The sequence below is a fragment of the Ciconia boyciana genome, chromosome 17 (genome assembly GCF_034638445.1).
Source record: "Ciconia boyciana chromosome 17, ASM3463844v1, whole genome shotgun sequence".
Taxonomy (NCBI): domain Eukaryota; kingdom Metazoa; phylum Chordata; class Aves; order Ciconiiformes; family Ciconiidae; genus Ciconia; species Ciconia boyciana.
The window spans coordinates 10,405,572-10,433,499 of NC_132950.1; the positions used below are offsets into that span (position 1 = coordinate 10,405,572).

The 27,928-nt window shown below is 36.4% G+C and overlaps 1 protein-coding gene across 7 annotated transcripts in view; it reads left to right on the plus strand.

Annotated features, from left to right (window-relative positions):
• USP32 (ubiquitin specific peptidase 32) overlaps nt 1–27,928 on the plus strand; it is an 84,173-nt gene that overhangs the window by 52,304 nt on the left and 3,941 nt on the right. For 3 of the 7 annotated variants that reach the window (XM_072882182.1, XM_072882183.1, XM_072882186.1), the window contains exons 10-31: nt 638–721; nt 3,519–3,580; nt 3,701–3,803; nt 5,614–5,806; nt 7,003–7,178; nt 7,923–8,063; nt 11,282–11,441; nt 13,779–13,933; nt 14,680–14,761; nt 16,553–16,627; nt 17,244–17,382; nt 17,667–17,772; nt 18,427–18,600; nt 19,127–19,301; nt 19,951–20,102; nt 20,842–20,953; nt 21,520–21,731; nt 23,154–23,338; nt 23,941–24,027; nt 24,912–25,032; nt 25,722–25,913; nt 27,297–27,588. In XM_072882182.1, coding sequence (XP_072738283.1) covers nt 638–721; nt 3,519–3,580; nt 3,701–3,803; nt 5,614–5,806; nt 7,003–7,178; nt 7,923–8,063; nt 11,282–11,441; nt 13,779–13,933; nt 14,680–14,761; nt 16,553–16,627; nt 17,244–17,382; nt 17,667–17,772; nt 18,427–18,600; nt 19,127–19,301; nt 19,951–20,102; nt 20,842–20,953; nt 21,520–21,731; nt 23,154–23,338; nt 23,941–24,027; nt 24,912–25,032; nt 25,722–25,913; nt 27,297–27,588 — 3,178 coding nt within the window. Of the gene's footprint in view, nt 1–637; nt 722–3,518; nt 3,581–3,700; nt 3,804–5,613; nt 5,807–7,002; nt 7,179–7,922; nt 8,064–11,281; nt 11,442–13,778; nt 13,934–14,679; nt 14,762–16,552; nt 16,628–17,243; nt 17,383–17,666; nt 17,773–18,426; nt 18,601–19,126; nt 19,302–19,950; nt 20,103–20,841; nt 20,954–21,519; nt 21,732–23,153; nt 23,339–23,940; nt 24,028–24,911; nt 25,033–25,721; nt 25,985–27,296; nt 27,589–27,928 lie in introns of those variants that run through there. The other 4 variants (XM_072882184.1, XM_072882185.1, XR_012045511.1 and 1 more) reach the window with 3 other exon arrangements.

The window sequence follows — 27,928 nt, forward strand, 5'->3', positions numbered from 1 at the left end:
AAATGCAGATTGATCCTATCGCTGAGTTGTTGACAATCAGAAGGTCCTCTGACATTGGTCAGTGTTATGCTACTGTAACTTTGCAAGTGAAGAATTAATAGGACTTGTGTTGTAAGGTAAGATCAGGACTTGATGATCCAAAATAGTTTTTCCCAACCCACAGAGGAAGATGGTGGGTTTCTGAATGGATGCAAGTATCTATATGTGCAGAGCTTATTTGGACAATCAAAGTCTTAGATCGTCTTAGTCTTGTTTTGTTTCCTACAAAGTGATTGTCCTGACCACTCTCATACTGCTTCTGCTGGTTTCACGGTTTGAGAAGGTATGACTGCTGCAGTTGAGCATGAAGACTAAATCTGAATGATGGAGAGCGGGAGCAAAGGTTACATGCTGTGCATAGTTTGTCCTCTGTACTCTCAAAGCTTTTTGGTTCTCTAGGTTGCATATGTTATGCTAAAACTGGATTTTTCTTCTTTCATTGGATCAAATTTTATTATCAGAGTGGTAGATGCTAATTTTTATCAAATCACTGGCTTTGTCATGCCTTGTATGACACATTTAATGAGCATGTTAATAGAAATAGGTTAATGGTTTGATGTTTTTTCCTTCCCTTTTCCTTCTACTCCCTTCAACTAAGCTTGGACACCTCACTCTGGAGGACTACCAGATATGGAGCGTGAAGAGTGCACTTGCCAATGAATTTTTAAATCTACTTTTTCAGGTATGTTTAGAGGAAATTTAAACTTGAAAGTTATGATGATTAACACAGAAGCTTTTTGCATGGCCATGAAGTGCAGCATCAGCGTTAGTCTCAACATGCTTACAGTTTTGTCTATTGCAATAAGCTATGTGTTTTTGCAGTTGTGTGTTACCTTGACGGAATGATTCTCTATTTGATTATTATTCTTTTCAGTGTATGGAGATGCCTAAAGCATAATTTGTTAAAGTGAATGTAGTGTACTGCTTATAAAATGAAAAGAAATTTCAAGTGTATCAGCAGTTATATTTTCCTTCAGAAAAAGTCTACGTTCTTAAACAGTTATTCTTGCAAATCTTTGCCAAGAAAGTGACACAGGAAATGAGAAAAGGTATTGCTAACTCTTTACAACCACTTTCCCTTTGCATTTTCTGTTAAGGCCGTCTAAGGGACCTTTCATTGCTTTCTTAATGGAGCAGTCCTTGAAAGCTGTGATATGATATCACTATTGTGTTGCAGAAGCTGAGGATTAAGTATGTACTGAATTTGTTTTTAATTGAGCTCGAATTGGATTTTTATAAATCCTTAAACCAGTCATATTTTAGCACTGCCTCACTTTGTTGCAGAAAATAACACTCTAAGAGTATTTTCATTCACTGCAGATTGTTCCTTACCCATTTTCTGTAGAGGATGATACTTTGAATTTTAATAATAATAATCATAATGGAGCCTTGAAGATTTGCCCTAATTTAGTATTCACCTCCAGCCCTGTATGACAGTCTCGGTTGTTCCAGGGAGGGCCGGGGAGAACCAGTGGGCTCTGTTCTCATCTTATGAGTGAAGTTTAATCAGTTACAGGGTCAGGTTGTAGCAAAAAAAAAAAAAAAAAAAAAAAAAAATTGTGAGAGGCTACCTGAATAGCATACTACTGATTCTCCTGTTTATGACCCTAGACTACTTTATAAATTGTATTTGGAACTATACTTTTCCAAGAACTTCATGGGGACTGAGTGAGAGTATTCTGAAGCCATCAGCTGCACCACAGCTGAAAAGAATAAAATCAGAAAGTTCTGCAAATTCTTTTTATCTCTAATTGCATCGGGTTTTGCTTACGTTGTGACCGTCTCAAGAAGGGCTGTCTTTAGTTTTGGATTGTCTAGCATCAAATATCCTATGATAACTTAATATTGATTAACTAACAAATACCTGTGTGATATTGAGGTAGAATGAGTGAACATTTAATAAATTTGTCTTGATGATGATTACACATCACAATTGTTACACATTGCTTGTTGGAGGTCTCATTTACACTATTTTTTTCTCCTGACAGTTGCTACATTTTCATTTTAGATTTTTATTTTTATTTCCATTGATAACTTTATCATATGAGGCACCCTCATCTCATGCTGCAGGCTCAACAGCATGCTCACAGAGGGCAGAGTCTGCCATTGATTTGTCTGGGCATTTATTTGAACTGTCATGAGCTTGTGTGTCTCATCTGCAGACAGAAAAGCTGAGTAGCCTGAGTGGAGCGCCTTGGAAAGCTTGACAACAAATTGGTTTGTTTGCAGCAGGGTTAGTTTATATGAAGAACCTGATACTAGCGCAGTGTTACATGAGTTTAAAAAGAAACATCAGAGCTGGCTGTGTGGTGTGTGCTGGAAAATCTGTTGCTTCCCAGCAGCTAATGGCCTTTGTTTCATTCAGAATGTGAAATGGTCTCTCACACTGTAATATAAATCTAAATAAGATATCTCACCAGTCATTAGAAATCTCCAGCTGAGATGCAAATTGATAGCCTCAAAAGAGACATAAGGAAAAGACTATAAATCACGTTATGAGTAGCAACCGATTTGAAAACCGTCTCAGAGACAGACGCCTGACCCTCCTCCCTGCAATGGGAAACAAAGACTCCTGCAGAGTCTGTTTCCCTCTGCTCATCACTCCCTGTCACATGCCCTCTGGCTGGGGAGCTGCTGGGAGAGCCCAGCCAGAGACCTCACTGCAGCCAAGGCCAGGATGGCTTTACCAGGAAGAGAGGAGTAAAATATTAGCCATCTGGGACTGCTGTCTTGTACTCGGAATAAAACCCCACCCAAATCAAGTAGTCATTTAGGGGATGGTGCCTTTTTCTTCTGCGTTTGTTTCAAAAAAAAAAAGGGGGGGGGGGGCACAAAAGAAAAAAAAGCACCAGACATTCAGAGAACATTCTACAATTTTGAGAGCATTTTCGGTGGTGACTGGTTGGTTGGACTGCTTTAGACTTCTCCCTCGGTCTCTTCGTGTGCTTATTCTCCTTTCAGTCCCTTATATAACCACTTCTCCCCTTTTCCCCCTTTCCCATTTTGGTGGTGGTTTCGTTTTGGGTTTTTTTTGTTTGGTTGGTTGGTTTTGTTTTTGTTTTAAACCTTTGGCTTATCCTCTTCCAGCAGCTTGCATTCTCCCAGTTCCTCATTTCCCTCTCTCCAGTACATATGGCCACCTTAACTTTTTGTATGTCTGATCTGTGTCACTTACCGTGGTCTTTTATAGCATGTGCTTCAGACATGAAAATAATGAAAAATCATTTTCTGTTCACTTTAAATTGTCCTGGGGCATTTGACATTCTTGGTATTTTTGTCTTAACAGTGGGAACAGGTTGTGAATCTCATAGCTCAAAATACTTCTTTTTTTTAGTGATTCGTTCAATTTTAGGTAATCTTGACACATAATTAAAAATAATTTTCTGAAAAGTCCCATTACAGTTGTTCTTCTCTTTCATTTACCTAATGCTTGTTTCATAGTGGTGTAGTTCTTAATAAGAATTACTTTCTTTTTCCAGGTGTGTCATATAGTTTTGGGGCTACGACCTGCCACTCCAGAAGAGGAAGGACAGATTATTAGGTACGTGTTTTGCTCGGAATCTTAAATGGGTTTCAGAATCACCTTTTAATATTTTCGAAAGCAGGACTTTAATTTCCCTGTTTCAACTAATACTTCATGTTGTTCATTCTTTATGTGCAGAGGCTGGTTAGAAAGAGAAAGCAGGTATGGCCTTCAGCCAGGGCACAACTGGTTTCTTATTGCAATGCCATGGTGGCACCAGTGGAAAGAATATGTCAAATACGTAAGTATAATAATAACATATACTGAATAAGTGATTTCTTTGTATTTGTGAATGTGATGATGAAAAAAGAGTGGGGAGCAAATGACTGCTTAACCAATAAAGCTTGAAATTAAGCATCTCCTGTCTCAGTGGAAAATAATTGTTTTGCTGAATCATTGTCACGTGGTGAGCTTTTCACTATAATTTCATTAAACTGTCACCTCTTTCTGTACTTTGTTTCATCATTCCTGCATGTCAAAACACTTTTCTGAATAAAAACATACTCTCACAATAGTACTTCCCTTAAGTCTTTTGATCCATTTGATAATAGAGCTACCTGTTTTGGGTTTGACTTTGCTTGGGCCACAAATATACACTGTGCATTTTCTGGACAAATAAAGGAGGGAATTGGTATAATTTGATTTATAGGCAATGATGAAAAGTAGTCTGGTACCTGATGGTGATCAAAGGAGTCCTACTAAAACCTTATAGTTACAGGGTGCTCTTTAATACCCTCCAACTAAAATACTCAAGTTAAAGCATCCCTATGAATTTTACAAAATAAAGCATATTTATTAAAGTTAAATTTAATAAAATTTAATTGAGGTGGAGATAAATATTCTTTGCAGGTTACACAATCAAGAATGTAGAATAAGTGAAATAAACTATTTCTCAAAAGAATTTTATGTAATGATAAGTAATCATATAAGTATTTGAGTTGTTTTATAAATACAAATATCTAAAAATATTCGGAAAGCTGCAATGTATGCATTAACTAACCACGTAATTACAGTTATTCTTTGTGCACAATGAATTGGACAAATGATGGCTTAAATGCCTGAAATACTGGGTAATTTGATCCTTGTCATAGTATAAGTACTCAGATGTGCACATGATTTCATACCTAATCCTTTGCATAATAGCACAATGCCGTTAGTCACTCTGTCTACCTCTTGAGCAAAGAGAACACTCAGAATTTCCGTGAAACGCTGTAAATGATTACTGTAATTCCAACATCCATTTTAGTCTTACCTTTATACTTTTAGCTTTACTGCACAGTTTTGTGATTTGACAAGATAGTACGTTTAGTGATGTGATAAATAGGGGACAACATAAACCACTTTTTCCAGTGTTGTTACAGTGACGTTCATTGCATGGGTTTTCTTTTTTCCTCTCTAAGGCTCAGTTAATTCCCTTTTTCTTCTGTTCTCTCATTTATTGACGTTTCTTGTTGTGACTGGTGCTCTAAATTGGGTACACTGCTTCTTACATCTTGTCTGTAGTGGGCTAGCAAGTTGTGCTTTTGGGGGATGCAAATTTTTTTTTCCCACCTTTATCTTGCCTAAGAGTGAGCCACATTGCCTTTGCAACGCTGTTTCTCCAAAGGAAACAAAGGAACTTTGTTTCAAAACAAAGTTAGGGAATACTAAAATGTTGCAGGTTTGAGGACAGAATTTTTTTTTGTTCTTGTGCTTTGTGTTCTGGTTTAACCATCTGAAATTCAACAAGGACAAATCTTCAAATATTTATAGTCTGTAATTATAGCTGTCTAAAATGGTTGTCTTTTTATGTATCTAGGTAGAGAAAATAATTCTGGTGTTTCACAATTTTTGTATTGTGCAGAAGAGTTTATTCGATTGGTTTAACAGTTTTGGCTGTTTGTTTTTGCGGATTTTTCATCAGTAGATCTAGAAAGTTGTTTTTCTATAAAGCTCGTTGTGATATGCAAAAGTGGTCACACAGGTGTGAATGTTGGTGATTGATTTGACTGATGCTAAATGTTTTTGATACTGGCTTATAGTTAACTTTTCTACTTGCCTACCAATTTTAGGATGCAAACCCTGTTGTGATAGAGCCTTCATCTGTCTTGAGTGGAGGTAAGAATTCACTCATAGCTGCTGCAGCCAATACTTCAGAACAGGGAGAAGACAAAATGGGAGGTCTTAATTACTTCAGTGCAACAGAAGAAAAGTTTTCAGATAATATTTCTACTGCATCAGAAGCCTCAGAGACTACTAGCAGCAGTAAGCATAACATCTTATTTCCTTGGAGGTTTAATGTAGAACAGGTTTTGAGAAAACTAGATACTGCATGAAATCCTCCAGGTGAAAAGATAACACAAGTTAGATTGCAGAAGTGGCCTACACATACACGTCGGTGAATTACTGGGATTTTTGTAATCTGTGGTGGATAAACAAGAAACTGTCTTGTTTAAACAGCAATTCATCTTTTATGCTATGATTAGTATCCAGAATTGTTTCCAGGATAGTTTTTGTCCTATCATTTATTTTCTGAGTGGATTTCCCCCCCCACCCCTTCACATTAAGTTGTTTCTAGCTCATTCCTAGTTGGTATTGTACTATGTCTTGCAATGAGATGACCTCAGATACTACAAAGAAGAAAGAAGCAGAAAAAAAATTAGGAAAAATGTACTTAGAGTTTTACAGGGCATGTGATTTAAGTGAGTTTGTGCAGATTCTAGAAGCCATCTTTGTGAAAGAAGACGACATTTTTAGTTCAGTCAGTTCTTCTGAGAATTTGAGATGATGTTTTTTTCCTTATAAGACAGCTGAATGTTGCATCTGGTATTTTAAAAATCTGTATCTTAAAATAGTAACTTCAATTTAAAGTAGATAAATTACTGTGATCATTTTTGGGGTGGGGGTTGGGGAATAGAGGAAGGGCAGGAAGGGAGACAAGTTTTAGATTAAAGGTTCTTTCTTTTCCTTTTTTTCTAACCTGAAATTTATATTGAATGTTCTGTATAACAAAAGGAGGTTCTGTAAGAATAAAAATACTTGCTGTTTCAAGAGGAAAAAATAAAAATAAGGCATTCTTGCATATATATTCAGTTTTGTATGTAAGATTTTCAGGAGCTTGCTATTCAAACATCCAGACAACAAGCAAACGCCAAATGCGTTTGCTCACACAAAGCTAGTTAGGCTGTTTTCAAACCAGTATTTGTGCAAGTATCTGCTTTGGTATTTGGATCTTGTATGTCCACTTCTTTACCTTTTCTGAGAGTACTAGTATATTTGTCACTCTGTAGTTTGGAAGAGTTGCATGTTTTCCTGAAGTATGAAGGATAGTAAACTTCTTCAACAGCCTTTTTTAAAAACAACAACAAAAAAAGGATACAATAGTTTAACTGATTTATTTATGTTATGGACTCATGAACTGAAATAGAGACTTTTTTTTTCCCCCTTGTATTCTGTTACAGATACTCTTTATCCTGGCACACCAGGCACTGATGTATATTTTGCTAGGCAGCATAATACTTCAGACAATAATAACCAGTGTTTCCTTGGAACCAATGGGAATACTTTGCTACAGCTTAATCCTCAGAAACCAGGAGCTATTGATAACCAACCCCTAGTAACGCAAGAACCAGTGAAGGTAAATTCATCTGAGTCATGTGAATATAGGAAAAGTATCTTTTAGCATACTTTTATCACAGCTTTTTATGTGCGTTTTTTTCAGCTAGTGGCTTAATTCTAAATTAACGCTGCTTTGTTATATAACAAAGTTTGGGTTTCTTACTCTTATTTTAAAAGGAAAAAGTTCTGTTTCTGAGTGTTTTGTGAGAAGAGAAACATTCAAAATGTTCTTAAACAACTTCACAAAACTTATGAATGAAAAAGGCATTTGTGAAAACACAACTTTCAGTATTAACTGTAAAATATTTTAATAATTAAACACTTTTCTTCAGTGTTTCCAATCTAAGTATAAGCGTTTATTGCTATTGCATAAAACCAGAAAATGGTTAATTAAATAGTAAAACAAAACTGACAGTTTTTCCAGTATTCATACAAACAAAACGTAACACAGAGACCAGCACCATCAATGATGAGTATAGATTGGATTTCTTTATGCAATATCTGAAGTTGTTGGAGTAGGTGACACAAGAAAGGTAATATAAATTTTATACTGGACAGCCTTTTAGAGAAATAATAAGTAGTGAAACTTGAGCATTAATTATTGTTACATTTAAATACCATCTTTCAGTAGGAAAAGCAGTTGCTAATTGCTACTTAAAAGTTTTTTTAAGAATTAAAAAGTGTTCTGTGTTCATGAACTAAAATTGTAGCTGTATACTATTTTTTGCACTTGAAATTAGACAAAATCCCTTTTTGTTTAAAGGCTGCATCGTTAACAATGGAGGGTGGAAGATTAAAGCGATCTCCACAGCTGATTGAAGGAAAGGACTACATAATGGTACCAGAACCAGTTTGGAGAGCACTTTACCATTGGTATGGAGCAAATCTGTCCTTGCCCAGGCCGGTAAGTTGTGATTATAGACGCTGTTTACTTGCCATAACCACCAAGAAAATATAAACAACTTAATGTGTCCAAGCTTCTGCCAGGTGCACAAGGTAATCTTTTATAGTCATCTCCCACTTCATCCAAAATGGATAGTCTAAATGAAAAGTCTTGAAGAGCGAGCTGAGAAAAAGCAGTCTCAGAAATGGACATGGGTAGAAAGTTGTGGATATTTACCAGGAGGTTTGCAGCACAAACCCCAGGAGATATTGCAACAGGGCAGAAGTGCTGCTCAACTGATCATGATTGCTAAAGCAGACAGAAGTAAACCTGAGATCAGTTTAAAAGACTTGGCATCAAAACACTCATCTTTAAAAGCTAGGATAAATTTTGAACTGGTCTGCAAACCCAATAAAATTAAAACTGGGACACCTGCAGCTTTGAAAATGCATTTCTTCTCTCTTAAAATTTCATGAAGTGAGGGGAAGGTAACAATTGCTGTCCTTCCAGTTCAGTGTCATAGAAAATACAACGCACAAGAGTTGGTGAAGATCTAAAGAGCAGGAGTAGGTATTCCTAAAAAGAACTTGCATGTGAGCATATCAGCTTTTGAGTACTGCACAGACTGGTTAAATGTTCACCTTCTAGTCAAAGGTTTTTCAATAAAGCATTTATCATAAGCAATTCCTCAAGATACAGGTGCTAAAACTGAGTTGGCATCTACTACGTAAGGCGGAATCAGCATGATTCTGGTTAACCATGTTCAGTGCTAAAAGCAAAGACCAGTAATCTCACCTGATACACTCATCCCGTCAGGCTCCTCATCTTGTTTTAATTCTTCAGTTTTGATTTTTGTTGCAAGTATTATGTATGGTGGCCATGTGACTACCAATTGTTATTTTGAGTAGATCACATATTCAAAATAAATAGTTCTTTTGTGTCATTCTTCGACTAGTATTATGATAATTGCCTTTATTTTTTCTAATGAGTAACTAAAAATTTTACTGGCAAGGCAAGTGATGATCATTCTCATTCTTCAGCACAAAATCAGTAATGCTCCTCCAAACTTACAGAATACTCATTTGTCAGCAAATAATTCTTATGTAGTCAATTTTTACATTTCTTACATTTGACAGTAAGCAGAAAAGCCAATGAATCACAATAAAATTGTGAAATAGTTTTACAAACAATTAACGTGTTTCCATTGTGTAATAAAAAATGTATTTGCAAATTGGTAATGCTGTGTTTTATATGAACAATTATCGACTTGCTTGAAGTCACTTAAAACCTTGCAAAGAAATTAACGAATTAGAAAGAGCCTATCAAAAGTAAGGTGATATTTGTACTTGTTTGCCTAAAAGTTTTGTTAAAAGAAAAAAAACCTTGAAGAACCGAAATTCATTTTCCGTAACTAACACGAGTATTTTCTATATTAAAGCTGTAATATCTTTAATTAAAAATCAGTTTTGGGCACAATGCAGAATGTATTGCAGAATATAATTTTCAAATGTGAAAGTGCTATATATTAAATGGAATTGACTAAGTGGACTAATAATTAGTCTCTGTTATCCCAATGAGATTGTTTTTGGTTGCAGTTAAAACAACAACAATATTTCTGAAAGAGAAGCAGTAATTATATAGCAATAGTCATTGTTAAATCATATAATTTACTCACGATTTATTGAGTTATCTCTCTGTTTCTCTGTGTGTAATATTGCAAAATTATTAACAGGTCATAATCATTTGGAGCTAAAGCTGGCATACCTTGAATTATTAATTTTGAATTTATAAAAAAGTAGGCTGATGCTAGAGGCAAGAAAAATTGAAGTAATTTGCTCTATTCACTTAGAGGCATTGGAAACTTTCTTTAGTTTCTGTTGAGTATATTTATTCCATATAGTGGTTGGTTTATTCTGTGTCAGGTAGTCTCTTATAGGAGCTACACTTCAATAAAGGAAGTAAGGGGATTATTTTTTTTTTTGATGGTAGCAATAGAGATTAGGTGGTTAGTGTCACAAATGGGAGAGAATTAGCTGTATGATTTTTCATTATCTGGTCTGTTAGCCCTAGTACTGGCAATTGTTTTACAGTGAAAAATCACTGGCTTCTGTTACCCTCCTCCCCCACATTCTCCATGGAAACAAACACCTTTCATGATCCAGAAAAGGCCACATCTCTTTATACGCAGCACAAACTAATGTGCTTGAGATTTTTGCGACAGGCTCATTAGAAAAGAGACTTCTATTCAGAATGAGAGAATTTTAGTTTGCATATCCTGTCTGCAAAAAAATATAGGTAATGTATGTATAAACTTTAGCTTTTCAGTCTATAATTAAGGAATATTTTGACACTTAGTTATTTGAACACTTGAATTCTTGAAGACCGTTTGATTACTTGCATGTATACAGGCACTTACAGTCCCAGTCTCCCACCCCACAGTAGGGAGTATTAGGTTGTTTCTTTCCAGCAAATGTCATCACTATTGTTTTTGTTGTAACCGAAATTTAATACCATGACACTTCAGTGCATTATATTGCTTCTCATAACTTCAGCTGAGTGTTTTCTTCTGCTTCACATGGTCACAAAAATAGTGAACATTCCTGGCATTTATGTATGTCTATGTTTGGATGGACCTAGATAGCAAAATCTTTGTAGGAATGGTGACTGAAAAGCTGCAAGTCATGTTCTGGGGTAATTTCAGCTTTTTCTGTCAACATATCAAAATGCAACAAAAGTAAGTTTCAGTCTGTTCTTACAATATGAAGGGTTTAATTCAATCCTATAGTCCAAAAAGTTCAGAACAAATGTCTTATTAAGCATGTGTGAGGTGTTTTTCAACAGTTTCGAAAAAAAACTGTTGAAAAAAGTGAAACTTTTATATTGAAGTGTACACTGAGTAGAATTAATGAGGTTCATTGTAAATGCACATATATTTCAGGAATTACAAAAATGTTCTTTCCATGGTGTTGTACAGGAAGCTATGCTCCACTAAGTAAGGCGTTTGCTTTTGATAATCTGCAACTAATAAGCTTCAAAAAGTGCTTGGAAATCAGTAAATTGTTATTCCTGTGGATATTTGCCTAAGACCCCATAAGAAGTTCAGAGGATTTCTCATCTCCTAGTAAAACATAGTTTATTTTTTTAACCATCTGCTTTAATCATTGCTTCCTGTTCCTATTGGGATTTCCTGCACGTTTGGAACAGCAGTCTCTATAATGTGTTTTAAACGTCTTTACTAGGTGATCAAAAACAGCAAAACGAATGTGCCTGAACTAGAATTATTTCCTCGCTATCTGCTCTTCCTGAGACAGCAGCCTGCCACTCGAACGCAACAGTCAAACATCTGGGTGAATATGGGTATGATGAGCCTGAGAATGTTTCCTCAGCATTTACCTAGAGGTAACTTAAGAATGCAGCAAGAATACAAGTGCGCAGTTTCTAAGAAAGCGAGACCCACAGCTGTAGAAGCTTGCTGCCACTGTGCTTGTACACCAGCTAATCAACTGTAAGGCACAATCAGCATTTGGTAAAGATTTAAAAGCTTTCCTCCTATCTTCTCTTGAAAGGAAGAGGCATGAGGGAGCCTTTGCAGTGAAGTCAGTTAAGTCACCTAGTTACTGCAAACAGATTGTTGAGTTGAAAGTGAGAAGTGAGCACTGCTTAAACTAAACAGCTGAGAAGGGCAGATCTGATTAATCCTGTTGGTAGTTAATTTTGTAGCCATAGAATAGATGCATCTGTGCATTGGGGTGGGGGTGTGTATCTGATAGTACAGTGGTATAAGAAATTAAATCACTGTTCAGCCAACTGGTTCTGAGTTACTTGGGCAGCTAGGCTTTAATGCCCAAAATTATTTAATACTCTTTAGAATGGGATAGAATTAATGGAATATGAAGACTATTATTTGATGCAGTTCGGAAAGACAATTCAGCAGAAAGTGTAAACATCCAACTAAAATATATGTGCCATAATTGTGGTGGTAATGCTCACCAAAAGATTGTACAAGTAATGGGCTAAAAGAATAATCTCTAGATTGCAGCTTCACATTTCAGATGAAAAGTGTTAGAGGATTTGTTTTCAGTTACCAGTTTGTATGCACAGTTGCATACTTGCCGTGCACAATAGGTTTGAAGAAATACCGGATGTTCACATGCATGTGCGTTTGGATACACACAGATATACATATGCATCCATATGCATGTCCAGAAATGGGCTCACCTGACTACTGAAAATTAAATCCTTCAGCCTTGCTAGTGTTAGCCTGTCTTGAAAAATCTCATGCAGATGCTCAGTTTTTCACTGCTTTGGTAGAATCTCAAACTTAATGTGTAGATAGTGGCTGCCTGCTTGATCAAGTTCCGCTACAGAAACTGCCTGCTACCCAAATCAATTTTTCCTACTAGACCTAATAAAATGGAAGCTGCTTTGTCTGGACATCCTAAAATGCCCAAATTCAAATAAAGAGAATCTGCAAATTTGATCTTGATTTGGAATTATTTTGCTCTGCACTAATTTATTTGTCCAATCAGTTATTAATCTTTTTGAGTTTTCAGATATGCTTTCTTGCTGTAATCTTACAACTAATCCTCTGATCCCTAATCTCAGAAAATGCTTTTTTGTGTTCTTTAAAAAAAATGAGTACTTTGCGTGGTATACTGAAGCAAAACTGATGCTTTGCTGACTTATAAGGTGATTACAGTATAATTTTACTCCCTTGTCAAATTGCATGTAATATTGCATCTTTTCATATGGTACTAAATTGCATGTAATATTGCATCTTTTCATATGGTACTATTTATTTTATTTTAATCTTTTGACAGTGAGAGTAGAACAATGTCACTTCTCTGGTTACTTAAATAATGCAGTTGTCCAGTTGGGTTTGGCTGTATAATAAAAGCTTTTCATGAGTATGTTACAGACCTGTCTCTGTGAGGAGTGGGGAACTTCCTAAGTTTAAACTAAAGCAGCTCAAAAAATAGAGCATGTAAAGTTGGTCTCACCTCTCTCAAACTGAGCTTGTGCAAATGTTTTATTTAAAGATGAGCTCATATTATAGAAAACAGCAACAATCTCGACTGATGGAATTAGTTTGTGTTGCAAGCATGAGATTGTTGAGAAATTCTGGTGAAAATCCTAGGCATCTTCACAGAATATATTCTTAGGAATTTAGTTATTAAGAATACTTCTATTGTGAAACTGCCAGGCTGATTTCATCTTCACAGATCAGCATTCATCTTCATAGAAGAGCTGGAGCAAAGTTATGCTACTTCCAAGAACAGTCAGACTGATTTTTTTGACCTTATTTTTTACTTAGAGTGTGCTATCAAAAGGAAATTCTCATGAAATTTTGAAGCACTTTGTTTTGAAAATTACCATTGTCTCTGATACTCTGTCTTTAAGAGAAAAAAAGAATAGTCCAGTCTTTTAAAACTACTTTAAAATTATTTCTTTCCTGTGAGAATCTTAGGGGAGCAATTTTCTCATAGGTTTTGGTAAGAAGGGAGGTAAATTTATCTGCTTTTTGATAGCAAGTTGTTGTCCCAAAGGATTAGTAACAACTAGCTTTCAATCTAACTCATTATTTTATCCAGAAACAAAAGGAGTAGAACTGTGTACTTCTTCTTCACAAAAAGTACTTACAGTATATGTAGTGTATAAGTTATTATTGATCTGATTTCAGTTGGCCTATGGGTATATACGTTATCTTTTACCCTTTTCTTATGATTGTGAATCCAGGGAATGTACCTTCACCGAATGCTCCTTTAAAAAGAGTGTTGGCTTACACTGGCTGCTTTAGTCGAATGCAAACAATTAAAGAGATACATGAATATCTCTCCCAGAGGCTACGTATAAAAGAAGAAGATATGCGCCTCTGGTTATACAATAGTGAGGTAATGTTGGTCTTTTTTCTTTTTTAATCGGCTGTTGGATATTGTGTATCTTATTCTTTTCTAGAAACTATTAAATATACATGCACAGAAAAAAAAATAGTGGATGTAAGTTTCCTTTGCAGTTTAACTGCCCAGGTTGGAAAACTCTTGCCACTTATTTTCTAGAGTTTTTTGTGCACTTCAAGCAGTGAAATTTAGATTTTGATGTTAATGACCCAGAAAACTTATATTTTGTTTTCCTAGTAGCCTGATAAACATTACATTATCCTGTGATGTATTTAAACATTGTCAGTTGCTTGACCTATTAAAAGGCTTGATATGAAGTTTCATAGCAACTGTTTTAAATAGAAATAAAAATATATTCTTTCATTAACACGCATGATGCTGTAGGCTTCTGTTGGCACAGAAGCCAACAGCCGTCCCGGATCTTTTTCAAATGTGTATGTGAACAAATCACAATGAACAAGCAGAACGTATTCCTCCTAGTCATTACGTGCATGTAATTCCCTCGTTCTAAAGAAATAGCACATAAAATTAAAGCATTGAAGTAGATGCTTCTGGAGATCAGTGAACTACTGTATTTAATTAGCATAGGTAGGAAACTGGTGCTCTCATTTCTGTGAAGAAATTGGTAATACTGTTTTCATTTCATTGCTTCAAGATTAAAATATCCTCAAGATTAAAATATCCTCAGAGAATTTTAAATCTAGAAGTAATAACTATATGAAGTATTTTTTCTCCTGCAGAACTATCTTACTTTGCTGGATGATGAAGATCACAGACTGGAGTATCTTAAAATCCAAGATGAGCAGCATTTAGTAATAGAAGGTATAAAAAGGGCCTGTAATTGATTTACACACTAAAACCAAATAGTTTTGTATGTGTATATATATGATTAATAAATTGTGTGTAGTATCCATTTCTGTAATTGCCCAAACTACACAAATATATAGGCCTACTGCCCAAATATTTTATTTTTGGAAATGTTTTGAGAAGGAAGAGTATGTATAAGTAGAGGTCTGTCTGTATATATTTATGTATTGAAAGAAATACAGGAAGAAATACCAAAGCTTCATATAATCCACTGCCCCTACAGTAATAACTAAAATACCAGAGATTTGACAAAAGCAGTGTGAGGCATCTGAGGCTTTTTCACTATCTGATTTTTCTTTCACTAATTCTACAAGAGTTCAGGTTATGATATTTGCATGAACACTTTCTTACTCACAAAGCAAAAGGTGAAGAAAACTGTGTGTTTCAGTCCATGTCAGGTTCATTTCTAAGATGTTCATTACAAGCTACTTTTATTTTCACATCTGGAGAGAACCTGATGCATTTGGACTTGACTGCTTGACTGACTCATCGTGGTGAAAAGGCGTCATAAACAATATCAACCTTCCTTGTTTCAATTTAGGTCCATTGTTTCTCATCCTCCTGCCATGCACTACTACACTAGGCAGTGCTATCAGTCACAAATACATTAAGCCTTTGTCAAAGGTATCAGGGTGCACGGGTCAGCTGAGTTTTCAGCCAGTTTGACCTGACTTTTTGTCTAATCTTTTAATGTGAGAAACAGAAGTGTACATAGTTAATCCACTCTGCTGTTGTCCTTACATCACAGAGGCTATATAGAAATCTGGGACTTGCATTGTTTCTGTACAAGCTTCCCTTAGCGTAGCTTTATATTACACCTCAGGTTGGTGTGCTAGATGGACTCATTCTTTTTGCCACTTGGCTCAGGTTGTATTTAATCAACTTAAAATTGACAGAGTGGCTGATGCAGTTCACTTTGTATCTGCATTAATCACTAGACACAAGAGAAGAAATGGGAATTTATATGTAGAGAGAGGGGAGAGGGACTGCACCTTGCTGTATCAGGTGAAACAGAACCCTGAGGCTGTAGTTCAATAAAAAAACTGGCATTAAGTCAACACTGCCACTGAAAGAAGCAGTCCGCCCTTCCTCTGTATATTATGCCACGTGCCTTACCCGTGGACAACTACTTGACACCTGTCTGATGGAACTGGCTGCAAGAAGTGATCTAGTGAAAAATAACTCCCTCTTTTCAGCTAGCTCAGTTCCTTAAGCCAGTTTGCTGTATGGCTTGTGTCAATGCAAGATGGAGGTTTGCAGAGGGATCCTATGGGGAGGGGGTGGTAAAGCTAATTTAGGAAAGCTTGCATTTTTTTGTCCCACTTTATCTTGAAACACGTGTAATTTGTCCCTATTTTGAAATACACTTGAATCTTTTGTTGGTTCGTAACAACAACAAATATTAGTGATGGCTCATGAAGTTAACAGATTTGTTCAAATCTGGGGGATCCTTTCTAAGTATTAGAATAAGTACTGTAAAATTTGTCAACCAACAGGAAAGAAATCGCAAAGCTGCTTTCTAAAGATGTTACTAACATGGTTGGAATGATGCCAGTACTAGAATGATTTCCAATAGTGATTGGAAACATTGAAATTAAAACTAGCAAAAATAATAACTAAAACCAAGCAAATTTCTAATCTCAATTAAATATTAGAAAATTTTAGTTAAATCTCTTCAGCTGTATAAGCTCTCTGGAGTAAGTAACAAACAATTTTAAAAAATCCTTATACCATATCTCTTTCTAGTTCGAAACAAAGACATGAGCTGGCCAGAAGAGATGTCTTTTATAGCAAACAGCAGTAAAATAGACAGACATAAAGGTGAGTGATTCAGCATAGTAACTGAATGATGATGAAAAGAAAAATCCAAGAGCCTATACTATGTTGAAACAATTCTTTTTAATGTAAGTGCTCTTAACATTGGAAGAGATCTTTTATGCCTGTGCTGCATTGCTTGTTCTTTCTGTTTTATTAACTTAGATGCTGGAAATGTGGGAGGGTTGGATGTATAGATAGATAAATTTGTAGATGTTCAGATGCAGTGGTAGCAAACAGTACATAGCGAATTCTGGATTTTGTGTTTATTATCTTGGATTTTTTTTAAGGTAAGGAATAGTTAAGATTTTAACAAATTAATCCAGACATTTCAGTACCATCATTATTTACCTGAAAATAGTTTGTATGGATGGTATTGATGTCCGTGGTGGATCAGATCCAACAAAATACCTCAATTTCTGTTAACTTAAGTAGAGTTGAGAGAGCAGATACTTTGAACAGGCTGCTCCTCTGTTGCATCTATGCTAGCTGTAGTCTTGTAATTGGGAGCAGGTTAAATTGAATTGGTTACTATGAAAAGGTCATATTCTCAACTTTACTGATATACCATTCTGAATTTTTCATATCTACACAATTGGTATAATTGTTTTCTTTTTCTCAGTTCCTACTGAAAAGGGTGCTACTGGATTAAGCAATCTGGGTAACACATGTTTCATGAACTCCAGTATCCAGTGTGTCAGTAATACACAACCTCTAACACGGTATTTCATCTCAGGAAGACATCTTTATGAACTTAACAGGTAATTTTCTATTTGAGACCATTGGCATTTTAGATGCTGTAACATTTCTTTAAAATGAGTTTCAGCTTTCAGAAGTAGACAGCATGAATAGATCCTTTTAAGTTCAGTGTTATCAACCATCAGCTATACAGCAGGTGCTATATTAGATACATGAAAGTATAACCTCTCTTGTTTCTGGGAGAGTTAACACAGTTCAGCAAGAAGCCTTTGTACTTCATTCTTTATCCCCATGCTTGAACTTTGTTTAAATTTTAGTGTGGTATTAATTACTTTATGATTTCTAGGACAAATCCAATAGGAATGAAAGGACACATGGCCAAGTGCTATGGGGATTTGGTTCAGGAGTTGTGGAGTGGAACTCAGAAGAATATAGCACCATTAAAGCTGCGGGTAAGTCTGTGATGTGAGTTATTTAAAGGTGGAAAGCAAGAATTTCTTTGGATAGCAGAAATCTTTTAATGCACTTTTTCCTGATGTTACCTGTATTGGTGGTTCTGGGATGCAAATCAGTATCTCCCCTGGAGAAAGGGAAGGAAACTTGGACATATATTTCAAGTATTAGAAGTTGGCTGTGAAGCCAATGACCATATCCCAGGCAGTGAGTCATCACGTCTGTTACTCCAGACTGGTCACAGAATTTGCTTTCTTGCCTGTAAGGAATGTAGGGGATGTGTTCAGGAAAGGGCTGTGCAGGGGCAAGATGCACAACTGGAGGAGGCCAGGGTTCATCAGTCCTGGTGCTCAGGACTTGAGCAGCTTTCTGTGGAATATAATAGTGGTTCAGTGGTTGTAAGGTCAAAGGAATTACCTGATATGAATCAGATGTTGTGGTATAAGATGTGGCTTTTATAGCCCTTGTTAGGGACAAAAGATTATGCATTTGCTCGTAAATGGTCTTTTGTTCTGAAAGCATAGGGGCTTACCTTTAACTCTTGGCAATGGAATTTGTGCTTGTTGACAGCGTCCATCTTGTCTACAATATTTGGATTTATTGTTACAACTTCTGTTACATGACGTTAAATAACCTTCTGGCTTTTTTTATAGTGGACTATAGCAAAATATGCTCCAAGATTTAACGGCTTTCAACAGCAAGACTCACAGGAGCTTCTGGCTTTTCTTTTGGATGGTCTTCATGAGGATTTGAACAGAGTTCATGATAAGCCATATGTTGAACTGAAAGACAGTGATGGTCGACCAGACTGGGAAGTAGCAGCAGAGGTATGGGTTAAACTTTTTGGGTTTGGGGTTTATTTGCTGTTTTTTATTTTATTTTTTTACAGTGCTAAGCTGATGATGAGACTGTCTGTGGCAATACTCTTTCAGGACTGTACCGTCTTTTGGAACTTGTTAGATCTGTGATTTAAGGAGTCAATTTCACCTTTGAACTGAAAATTAGTTTTAAGTATTATAATAAAGGTATAAAGATGATACTTCACAATCATTTTGAACAACTCGGAATTATGGAGTATCAAAATTTTTCAAGACACCTGATGATCCTTTCAGAAATACTTTAAATCATGTCATGCCTTAATTATTGTGTTAATTGAAATAACTTTTCTTTACTCATGTTGAAACTAAATACTTCCTATTTATTAGAAATTGGTAAACAACTTATGTGGAAATAATTTGACTTCCACAGGCCAATGAAACTTTGGAGGTCTTGCAGCATATCCTCCTTCCTGTAGTTCAAGCAAGTAGTCTTCAGTTTCTAACTTTGTATTGTTTTTTTTGTACATCATTTTAGGCCTGGGAAAACCATCTGAGAAGAAACAGATCCATTGTTGTAGATTTATTTCATGGGCAGCTGAAGTCACAAGTAAAATGTAAAACTTGTGGACATATAAGTGTTAGATTTGACCCTTTTAATTTTTTATCCTTGCCTTTGCCAATGGATAGCTACATGCACCTAGAAATTACAGGTGAGTAGTGGTGTTTAACTCCCTATAAACTCGTCATTGCTAAAATAAAAATCGTATATGTAGAACAGCTATAAAACATCCAAATTTTGTTTGTGTTAGCACTTATGCTTAAAAATAGTATAACCATTTTAATATAATAGAATGTAAGAATTTTCACTGGAATACAGTTAAACTAAAATAAAACCTTTAAAAACACAGCATAGATGGCCCATTTTCAGTCTTGACTAAAGGACTTAATACAGAAACATGTAAAATGGAGATTCTGAGAACTTTCCTCCTGTCCACTGTGTTGTGGAGGTTGTCCTGAATCTGCCTAGAGCAAAAAGGAAGGGCTGGGGGGAGCATACAAAGAAGAAATGCTTTATGGGCCATGAACTATACTATGACGAACCCATGTATTGTTGGAAAAGAGGCAAAAGGAAAGATGATAAAAAAGTGAAATAAATTTTGAAACTATTTTTTACTGCCTGTGCAGCAAGGGGTTTTCTGATATTTGTCTGTGGACCTTGAAAATTGGCTGATAAGAAAAAAATAATCATATCTTGAAGTGGGGAAAAAATACTTTCTAATAAATAAGTAGCTGTAATGTATTATTCTCATTAAAACTTTCCTGGTTTGCTGACTAGTGTGTGTCTTTTCCCCTTTAAAGTAATTAAATTAGATGGTACTACCCCTGTTCGGTATGGCCTGAGATTGAACATGGATGAAAAGTATACAGGTTTGAAAAAACAGTTAAGTGAACTCTGCGGGCTAAAACCAGAACAGATTCTACTTGCGGAAGTGCATAGCTCCAATATAAAGGTAAGAAGAAAAAAAAATTAATCATTGATGCAACATACTTTTGGTCTTTTTGTTTGTTATTTGTCTACATCAGCATAATTCTTCATTCTTTTTGACGTTTTGCTTACGAGAACTGTGAAATAATTTAACTAGAAGTGTGATTAAAAAGTCAGCTTAGTTATATCTCTATATGAACTTTTATTTCGTTCTTAAACAGTAATTTGGCTTGCTTTAAATAGATTGAAAATCAAAGTAAACTGAACCAAAATAAACCACTTGTAAACAAAATTGATAGGGATGTAGAGCTTGCAGAAGTTTAATTGAATTAATTACTAATGATATTTTTAGGAAAAAAAGGATAAAATCATCTTGAGGTAATAAATCTCAAGTTAGAGTGCTGTGATGAGTTTAAACACTGTCAAGATGTTGGAGGCATAAGTAATGACTGGCTTAGTTCTATACAGTGTATATGTATATATATATAATTTTTTTTGCTGTCATGGAATAGGATTAAAAGTGCTTGAAACTAGGTGCTCTTAGTCTGTATAGAGAACCATTAATAACTCTCAGGTGTTGGTGCAGAGATCTGCAAAGGGGTGTGCATGTTGGCTTCCTTTTTTCCTTCTAGAAAGGTGTAAGAAAGCAGATGGGAGGGTAGAGATGAGCTGATAGATACACTGTTTTCAAAAGAACAAAACATGTTCAGAGTCACAGATGGAAGTATATACATGTCTGACTAACTTTCCCTTTTTTGCTGAAGAACTTTCCTCAAGACAACCAGAAAGTCCGGTTATCAGTGAGTGGGTTTTTGTGTGCATTTGAAATACCAATTCCAGGATCCCCTACATCAGCATCAAGTCCTGTGCAGACAGGTAAAAGAAAACATTTATTTTCCTGTTCATTTAAAACGCACAGTGCTTAGGTACTGGAGAAATTCAGGAGAAAACCTTACTTCTTAGTAATAAGTAAACAGTGAGGATTAAAAAAAGACAGCTAAATTAGAGTTCTGGTCCACAAAGAAGCTGTGAGCAGTCTCAGTATCTACTGGTGGTCTGTGATCCTTTTTAGGATCATGCCCAGGATAGCAGCCTGAAGATTGCTACATACTTATTTTAGTTAAAGACACAAGGAACAAGCAAAATATTTTATTACTTGTGGATTGGCTCTAAGGCAGGACATGTAAAAAATTGGAAGCATGGTGTTAGGATTTGGTTTTATTGTTTGTGGTTTCTTATATGGGTTGTAAACACCTCTATTATTCTTTGCCTTTGCATGCTCTGGTTTTGCAAAGTTGTAGGCAAATAAAAGGTTAGATGTTGGTCTTAAGGAGAGTAGAAGTTATTTCATTAAATGCGTTGAACAGAATGGAAAAGGATAAAAATCTTGTGATCAGTCCTGGTTACTGTAGGTAACTGAGAATGTAAATGTCTTTCTACAGATGTCTCAACTGGACCATCAGCTAATGGAGCACCCAACATAATGATGAATGGGGGCCTTCCTAAACCAGCCCTAATTCCAAACGGAATGCCAAATACTGTAGTGCCATGTGGAACAGAGCGTAACCTTGCCAACTGGACTCTCAATGGCCATGTGCCCTTGCTTTCTGATAGTCCATGTACAGGGTATATAATTGCAGTCCATAGAAAAATGGTTAGTAGATTTTGCATTTGTTATAAATTGTTCACATAACACACTTTGAGAGAAAGTCAGCGAGGATTTTTTTAATGCCTGTATGATAAATTAACTTTTATTTCTTAAGAAGAGGGAGCATGAGTACCTTTCCCTCTTAAGTGAGCGCAAGTTCTACAGAAACATGACTCGTAAATTTAAATCGTAATGTCTAATGTTGGTGTATTTTTCTTTCCTTAGTACTGGCATGCTTCCCAGTTCTTTAATGCTGAGATGCATACTTGGGTGTTCACTGACTCCCTGATTAAATGTTCCAGATTCTTTGAGGAGAAAAAAATCTAATTAGAGGAGCTACTAGAAATGCATTTCTTTCCCATTATGTGGAACAGCCTTATTTCTCATATGGAAACAGTGAAGATACATAGTACATTCCTGGGTCATTCTGTTAGCATGAACTACTCTTTGTAAAAGCATCTATAGTTAAGTTGAACTCTAAATGTCAAAGCTGGATGCCTGAACACCTCAAATAGCCACACGTTCTGTGTGCGCTGCGTCCGGACTTTAGAGTCTGTTGATGTTTAGAGCCTGGTGGATGTGGGCCAGGATACTGTGTGTTTGTGTGAGGCTTTTTTGCTTTATTCTCTCAAGCAGTGGCCCCTAACCACTGTTATCACTGTTATCTTGATGCAAATTTTGCAGAATCTCTTAGGTGATTGGTATAACGCTTTTGAGCCATTACAAGCTTCTAGTTATACAGCTTAAAAACCAATAAAAGTTGTTTGTGGAAGCTCTTCCAGGAATCCACACTTGTCATTGTCAAAAATTGTATCAGTGGAACGGGTTAATTGTGTAAAACTTATGCACGGTGGTAGCTGTTTGCTGTTCCTCAGTGTCATTAAGTCAGTGTGTTAAATCTTTCCTATAAATGGGAGATGTAGCATGAAAGTTAGTTTGTCTGCTTGGAATAAGTCGTGTACAAGTCTGTAGTGCCTCCTGTAGAAGTAAAGGTTTTCTTTCTCTAGCAAACATAAGCTTGCTTAGTGTAAAGGTCATTTTGGGACAGGTATTAGCATCATTAGGTGCATGTCTGCATTACAATATTACCATGTGGTGGGAAAAGTAAGAAATACGCATCATATGAAATATAAAATATTGTACATGGTTGAAATACAGATTTATGTTGATGTGGCCTAATGCCTAAATAACATTGCCATAATATCATGAAATACAGAAAAGTTTTCAGGCAGTTTCAAGTCAATGATCAAAATTTACAGTGTTCAATATTGGAAAATAGTGCTGAAATGGAGTACTTTTAATAGAATTCGTGGTTTATTTTAATTGCCAAAGCCTGAAATAACTAACAAGGTCAGCATTCTAGTAATTATGGTAATGTGAGTTAATGCATACTTATATCTGAGTCATTCTTTTATTTCACATACGCAGATGCGGACAGAATTATATTTTCTTTCATCTCAGAAGAATCGTCCTAGTCTCTTTGGAATGCCACTAATTGTTCCTTGCACAGTTCATACACGGAAAAAAGACCTGTATGACGCAGTGTGGATTCAGGTTTCCAGGCTTGCTAGCCCTCTCCCGCCTCAGGAAGCTAGTAATCATGCACAAGACTGGTGAGCTGGGCATCTCAGTCTTTGGCTTGAATGATGTAATAGAGTGGCATAGACTTGCTTACAAGATTTAAAACTGTATTTGTTCTCCATCTTTATCAGTTTTGACTTTTTGTAATACCTCTGTTGAATGAACAGATATTTTTAATGTATAATTAAGCTTTAAATGTCAACAACTTTAGGAACAATTGTGTGTGCTTTTGCCCCAGATGCTTTCTGCCTGTAGATTCCATTTAGTGGGTTATTTCTGTAAGAAGTCATTTTGGAGTCCTGCAATTTAATAATGGCAATAATTAAAAATAACTTTTAATCCCTTTTAATACAGTTAAATGTAGTATACCTTCTAGCTGCACTTAAAGGTTGACTTTACATAAATTGGTTGGTTCAGTCTCATCTAGTGATTGATAATTCATTATATCTGACAAATTTAGGCCATGTAAAGGCCGGTCTTGTTTTAATAGCTTAATCTAATCAAAACTGTAATTTTGAGAGGGGGGTTTTTTGGTGTTTTTTTTTTAAAGTAAGTATAGGAAGCACAGTGTAGGAAGGTAATTGGCAGTCTGAATGAGTGCTCATGTTTCATGTTGCGTTCTCTTCTGTTTCAGTGATGATAGTATGGGATATCAGTATCCATTCACCCTAAGGGTAGTTCAGAAGGATGGAAATTCTTGTGCTTGGTGTCCATGGTACAGGTAAATTACCCTTTTTAGATTTAAGGAAGGGGAATAACTCCAGCAGAAATTTAATTTATGGTAATGGGTTTTTGATATGTTTCAGACTTCAGAGGTAATATCAAACTATAAGAATCTAGAATCTAATTTAACCAAAACCCTCACATGGCAGACTTTCACTGTAGAATAGCTTTTATGGCTTGGAGAGCTGAAAGCTCTGCTGACACAGAAACTTTAAATTAGGAGACAGACATGAGGTTATTGAAAACCTCTTAACCCCCTTACAGTATTCTGTGTGCATGTGTGTATATATGCAGGCCCATGTGTGTACATATTTGGATGATTTTGGGGGGATTCATACAAAACCAAACTTTTAGATGTAAATCATTTACCCTTGCTAATTTCTGTGCTGTTTGAAGAGTAAGAACTGAAATGGATAATAAGAAATTCACCCTGGAAGCACGCTTGGAATTTTCCCTAAACAAAGACATGCTAATGAACATTTCAGACCCTTGCTGGAAGGTATTCAGACCATATACTCATTTAAAAAAAAAAGTCTCTTACAGCTAGATAAATAAAGTACATTAGCTATCATGTTGTAAAATATTTATGGAGACAAAGCATTGTAGTTTTTTGGTGTTGTAGGTAGGCTTGGTCAGCATTATACGCGGGTAGATGGTTGAGCTCACCCATCTGCTTCAACTTCTCATCTCTATTAAAGTTTTATAGTAAAATAGCAAACTGGCACTCATTATTGTTTTATAAAAATGCCTCTCTCTTACACTGAAGGCAACGCCTGAAACTTTGGGGGTGCATATGTTACGAAATAAGGAGCAGAATGGGAGTGTGAAGTCATGTAAAACTTATTGGACAGTTTACTTACCACATCTAACTTTTTGATTTAGATTTTGCCGTGGCTGTAAAATTGAGTGCACAGAAGATAGAGCTTGTGTTGGGAATGCTTACATTGCGGTAGACTGGGATCCAACAGCACTCCATCTGCGCTACCAGACGTCGCAAGAACGGGTAAAATTTCAATTCAAACCCTTTGTTGTTTGTTAATAGCTCTGAAGCATAAGCCATTTTACCATGGGGTTTTTTTGTTTGGTGTTTTCTGGGGGTTGTGTCCCATCCTCCCCCCCCCAATTGATGTTTCTTTTGTCCATAAAGTCAAGTAATCGTTGAACAGTACATTCTGGATAAATTAATGTCTTCATGTTAGACCTCTTAGATGACTATAATGTGGAAGGGAAGCTTTTAAGAAACCACAGCAGTGTATTTTCTGTCTGTTGTGAGTTGCTTTTGATCTAGCCTCCAGAATATATTACAAAATATGTTAATTTGATAAAATTTTCTAAGCACTCCAGTGCTATAAACAGTAATGCATGTGAGTAAATCTATGTCCTCATTGAGTCAACAAAACATCTAAAGGTAAGCCTGTAGCTGAGTTAATGTAGAATAGCTGTTCAAACTTGTGAGTTGAATCTATAAATGTGTGCTTTATGGATAATTTGTAAGCAGAACCCAAGAATAAGGACAGTGCATTATTTGCCTTCATAATTGAAATAAAATTTCTGCTGAAACTTAGTGCACCTAATTTTTATCTTTAATCTTAAATAACTATATGATATTATTTGTATGATACTGTGAATAGAGCCTTCCTTTGAGCAGTTTGTATATGTTTCCAAGTCAGATACAGTTTTATCTCACTTTAGATTGTAGAAGAACATGAAAGTGTTGAACAAAGCCGACGAGCTCAAGCAGAGCCCATCAGTCTGGATAGTTGTCTTAGAGCCTTCACCAGTGAGGAAGAACTGGGGGAGGATGAGATGTACTACTGTTCCAAATGCAAGACCCATTGTTTGGCCACCAAAAAACTGGATCTTTGGAGACTTCCCCCTATTTTGGTATGATCTTGTGTAATTTTCCTCTACAGCATCAAAACCAAAGTACATTGATCACAAAATTGAATTGCTAGGTATGTCTCCTTGTTCTGAATAAGAAGATTTGCTTTTGTTCACAGTCTCAGGAGGGGCATTGACTTTGTTTCATGCATTTCAGTAATGCAGGCAAATAAAAAAAACCTCAAATCCTGTTTTGAATCTTTTTAGCTGATACATTGCAGGAAATGGTGGCATTTTGCATTCAGTGTCATCTGTTCTGACATAGAATTCACGCTTAGGCAGTCTTTCCAGTAACATAGAATCACAGAATCACAGAATTGTATAGGTTGGAAAAGACCTTTAAGATCATCGAGTCCAACCGTAAACCTAACACTACCAAGCCCACCACCACACCATGTCCCTAAGCACCTCATCCAAACGTCTTTTAAATACTTCCAGGGATGGCGACTCAACCGCTTCCCCGGGCAGCCTGTTCCAATGCTTGATAACCCTTTCAATGAAGTAAAATTTCCTAATATCCAGTCTAAGTCTCCCCTGGCACAACTTGAGGCCATTTCCTCTCGTCCTATCACTTGTTACCTGGGAGAAGAGACCGACCCCACCTCTCTACGGCCTCCTTTCAGGCAGTTGCAGAGAGCGATGAGGTCTCCCCTCAGCCTCCTTTTCTCCAGGCTGAACAACCCCAGGTCCCTCAGCCACTCCCCATCAGCCTCGTGCTCCAGACCCTTCCCCAGCTCCGTTGCCCTTCTCTGGACACACTCCAGCCCCTCAATGTCTCTCTTGTGGTGAGGGGCCCAACACTGAACACAGTATTCGAGGTGCAGCCTCACTAGTGCTGAGTACAGGGGCACGATCACTGCCCTAGTCCTGCTGGCCACGCTATTTCTGATACAAGCCAGGATGCCATTGGCTTTCTTGGCCACCTGGGCACACTGCTGGCTCATATTCAGGCAGCTGTCAACCAACACCCCCAGGTCCTTCTCTGCTGGGCAGCTTTCCAGCCACTCTTCCCCAAGCCTGTAGCGTTGCATGGGGTTGCTGTGGCCCAAGTGCAGGACCTTGCACTTATGATCTTAACATGATCTTTCGTCTAATTGTGTAACACCTGCATTTGTTGCTTTCCAAATTTGGTAGGTTATTCAAAATATACAGTGCAGATCACTTAATTGAAGCAACCTTTTCCATCATTTCACCATGAAAATAGTAGTTCCATACTTTACCAGCTTGATCCCCAAATCCAAATTGTCACACTAGCGCATTGTTACTGTTTTTTATTAGGATATGATAAAATGTGTGTGTTTTGGGAAAAATTATTTTTAAACAGTGGAAGTACTCACTGTGATGTAATTGTTCTCCTTTAATTTTCTCTAACATGTTTCTCCTTAGATCATTCACCTGAAAAGATTTCAGTTTGTAAATGGCCGCTGGATAAAATCTCAGAAAATTGTAAAATTTCCCAGAGAAAATTTTGACCCAAGTGCCTTTTTGGTACAAAGGGATCCAAGTCATTTTCAAAGAAAGCAGCTAACGCTCCAGGTTGACAGCCTTCCTGAACCACGGACTCTCCAAGGGGAGTCTAGAAAAATAGATCTGCAGATCACTTACACACCAGGAGAAGGAGATACACTGAACAGGAGTCCATCCTCCCTTAACACTACTGTCTTGAATAATATCAAAGGTAGGTAATAATTAGGGAAAATTCCAGTCAATACTGATATGTGGAGGGGGGGACAAATTACATTATGAACAAAATTTTAATGTTTCTTTGGCCAAAACACTACACTTAATTTGAAACACTCATTTCTGCTGTTGTTTGCCCTGGAAAGCTTGGTGAAACTTTAAAATAAAAAATTAAAAAGAAAAAAAAGTTACTCCATGACAACAGATATTGGCACTGTCTGCTTGTGTAAGTGGGCTGGATTGAGAGTGAGGAATGTGCTCCTGCATAAAAGAGTTAAATTTCAGTTTATAGGTGTAGGTATGTGTGTGTGCAAAGATAGTTTTACTTTTACATACTG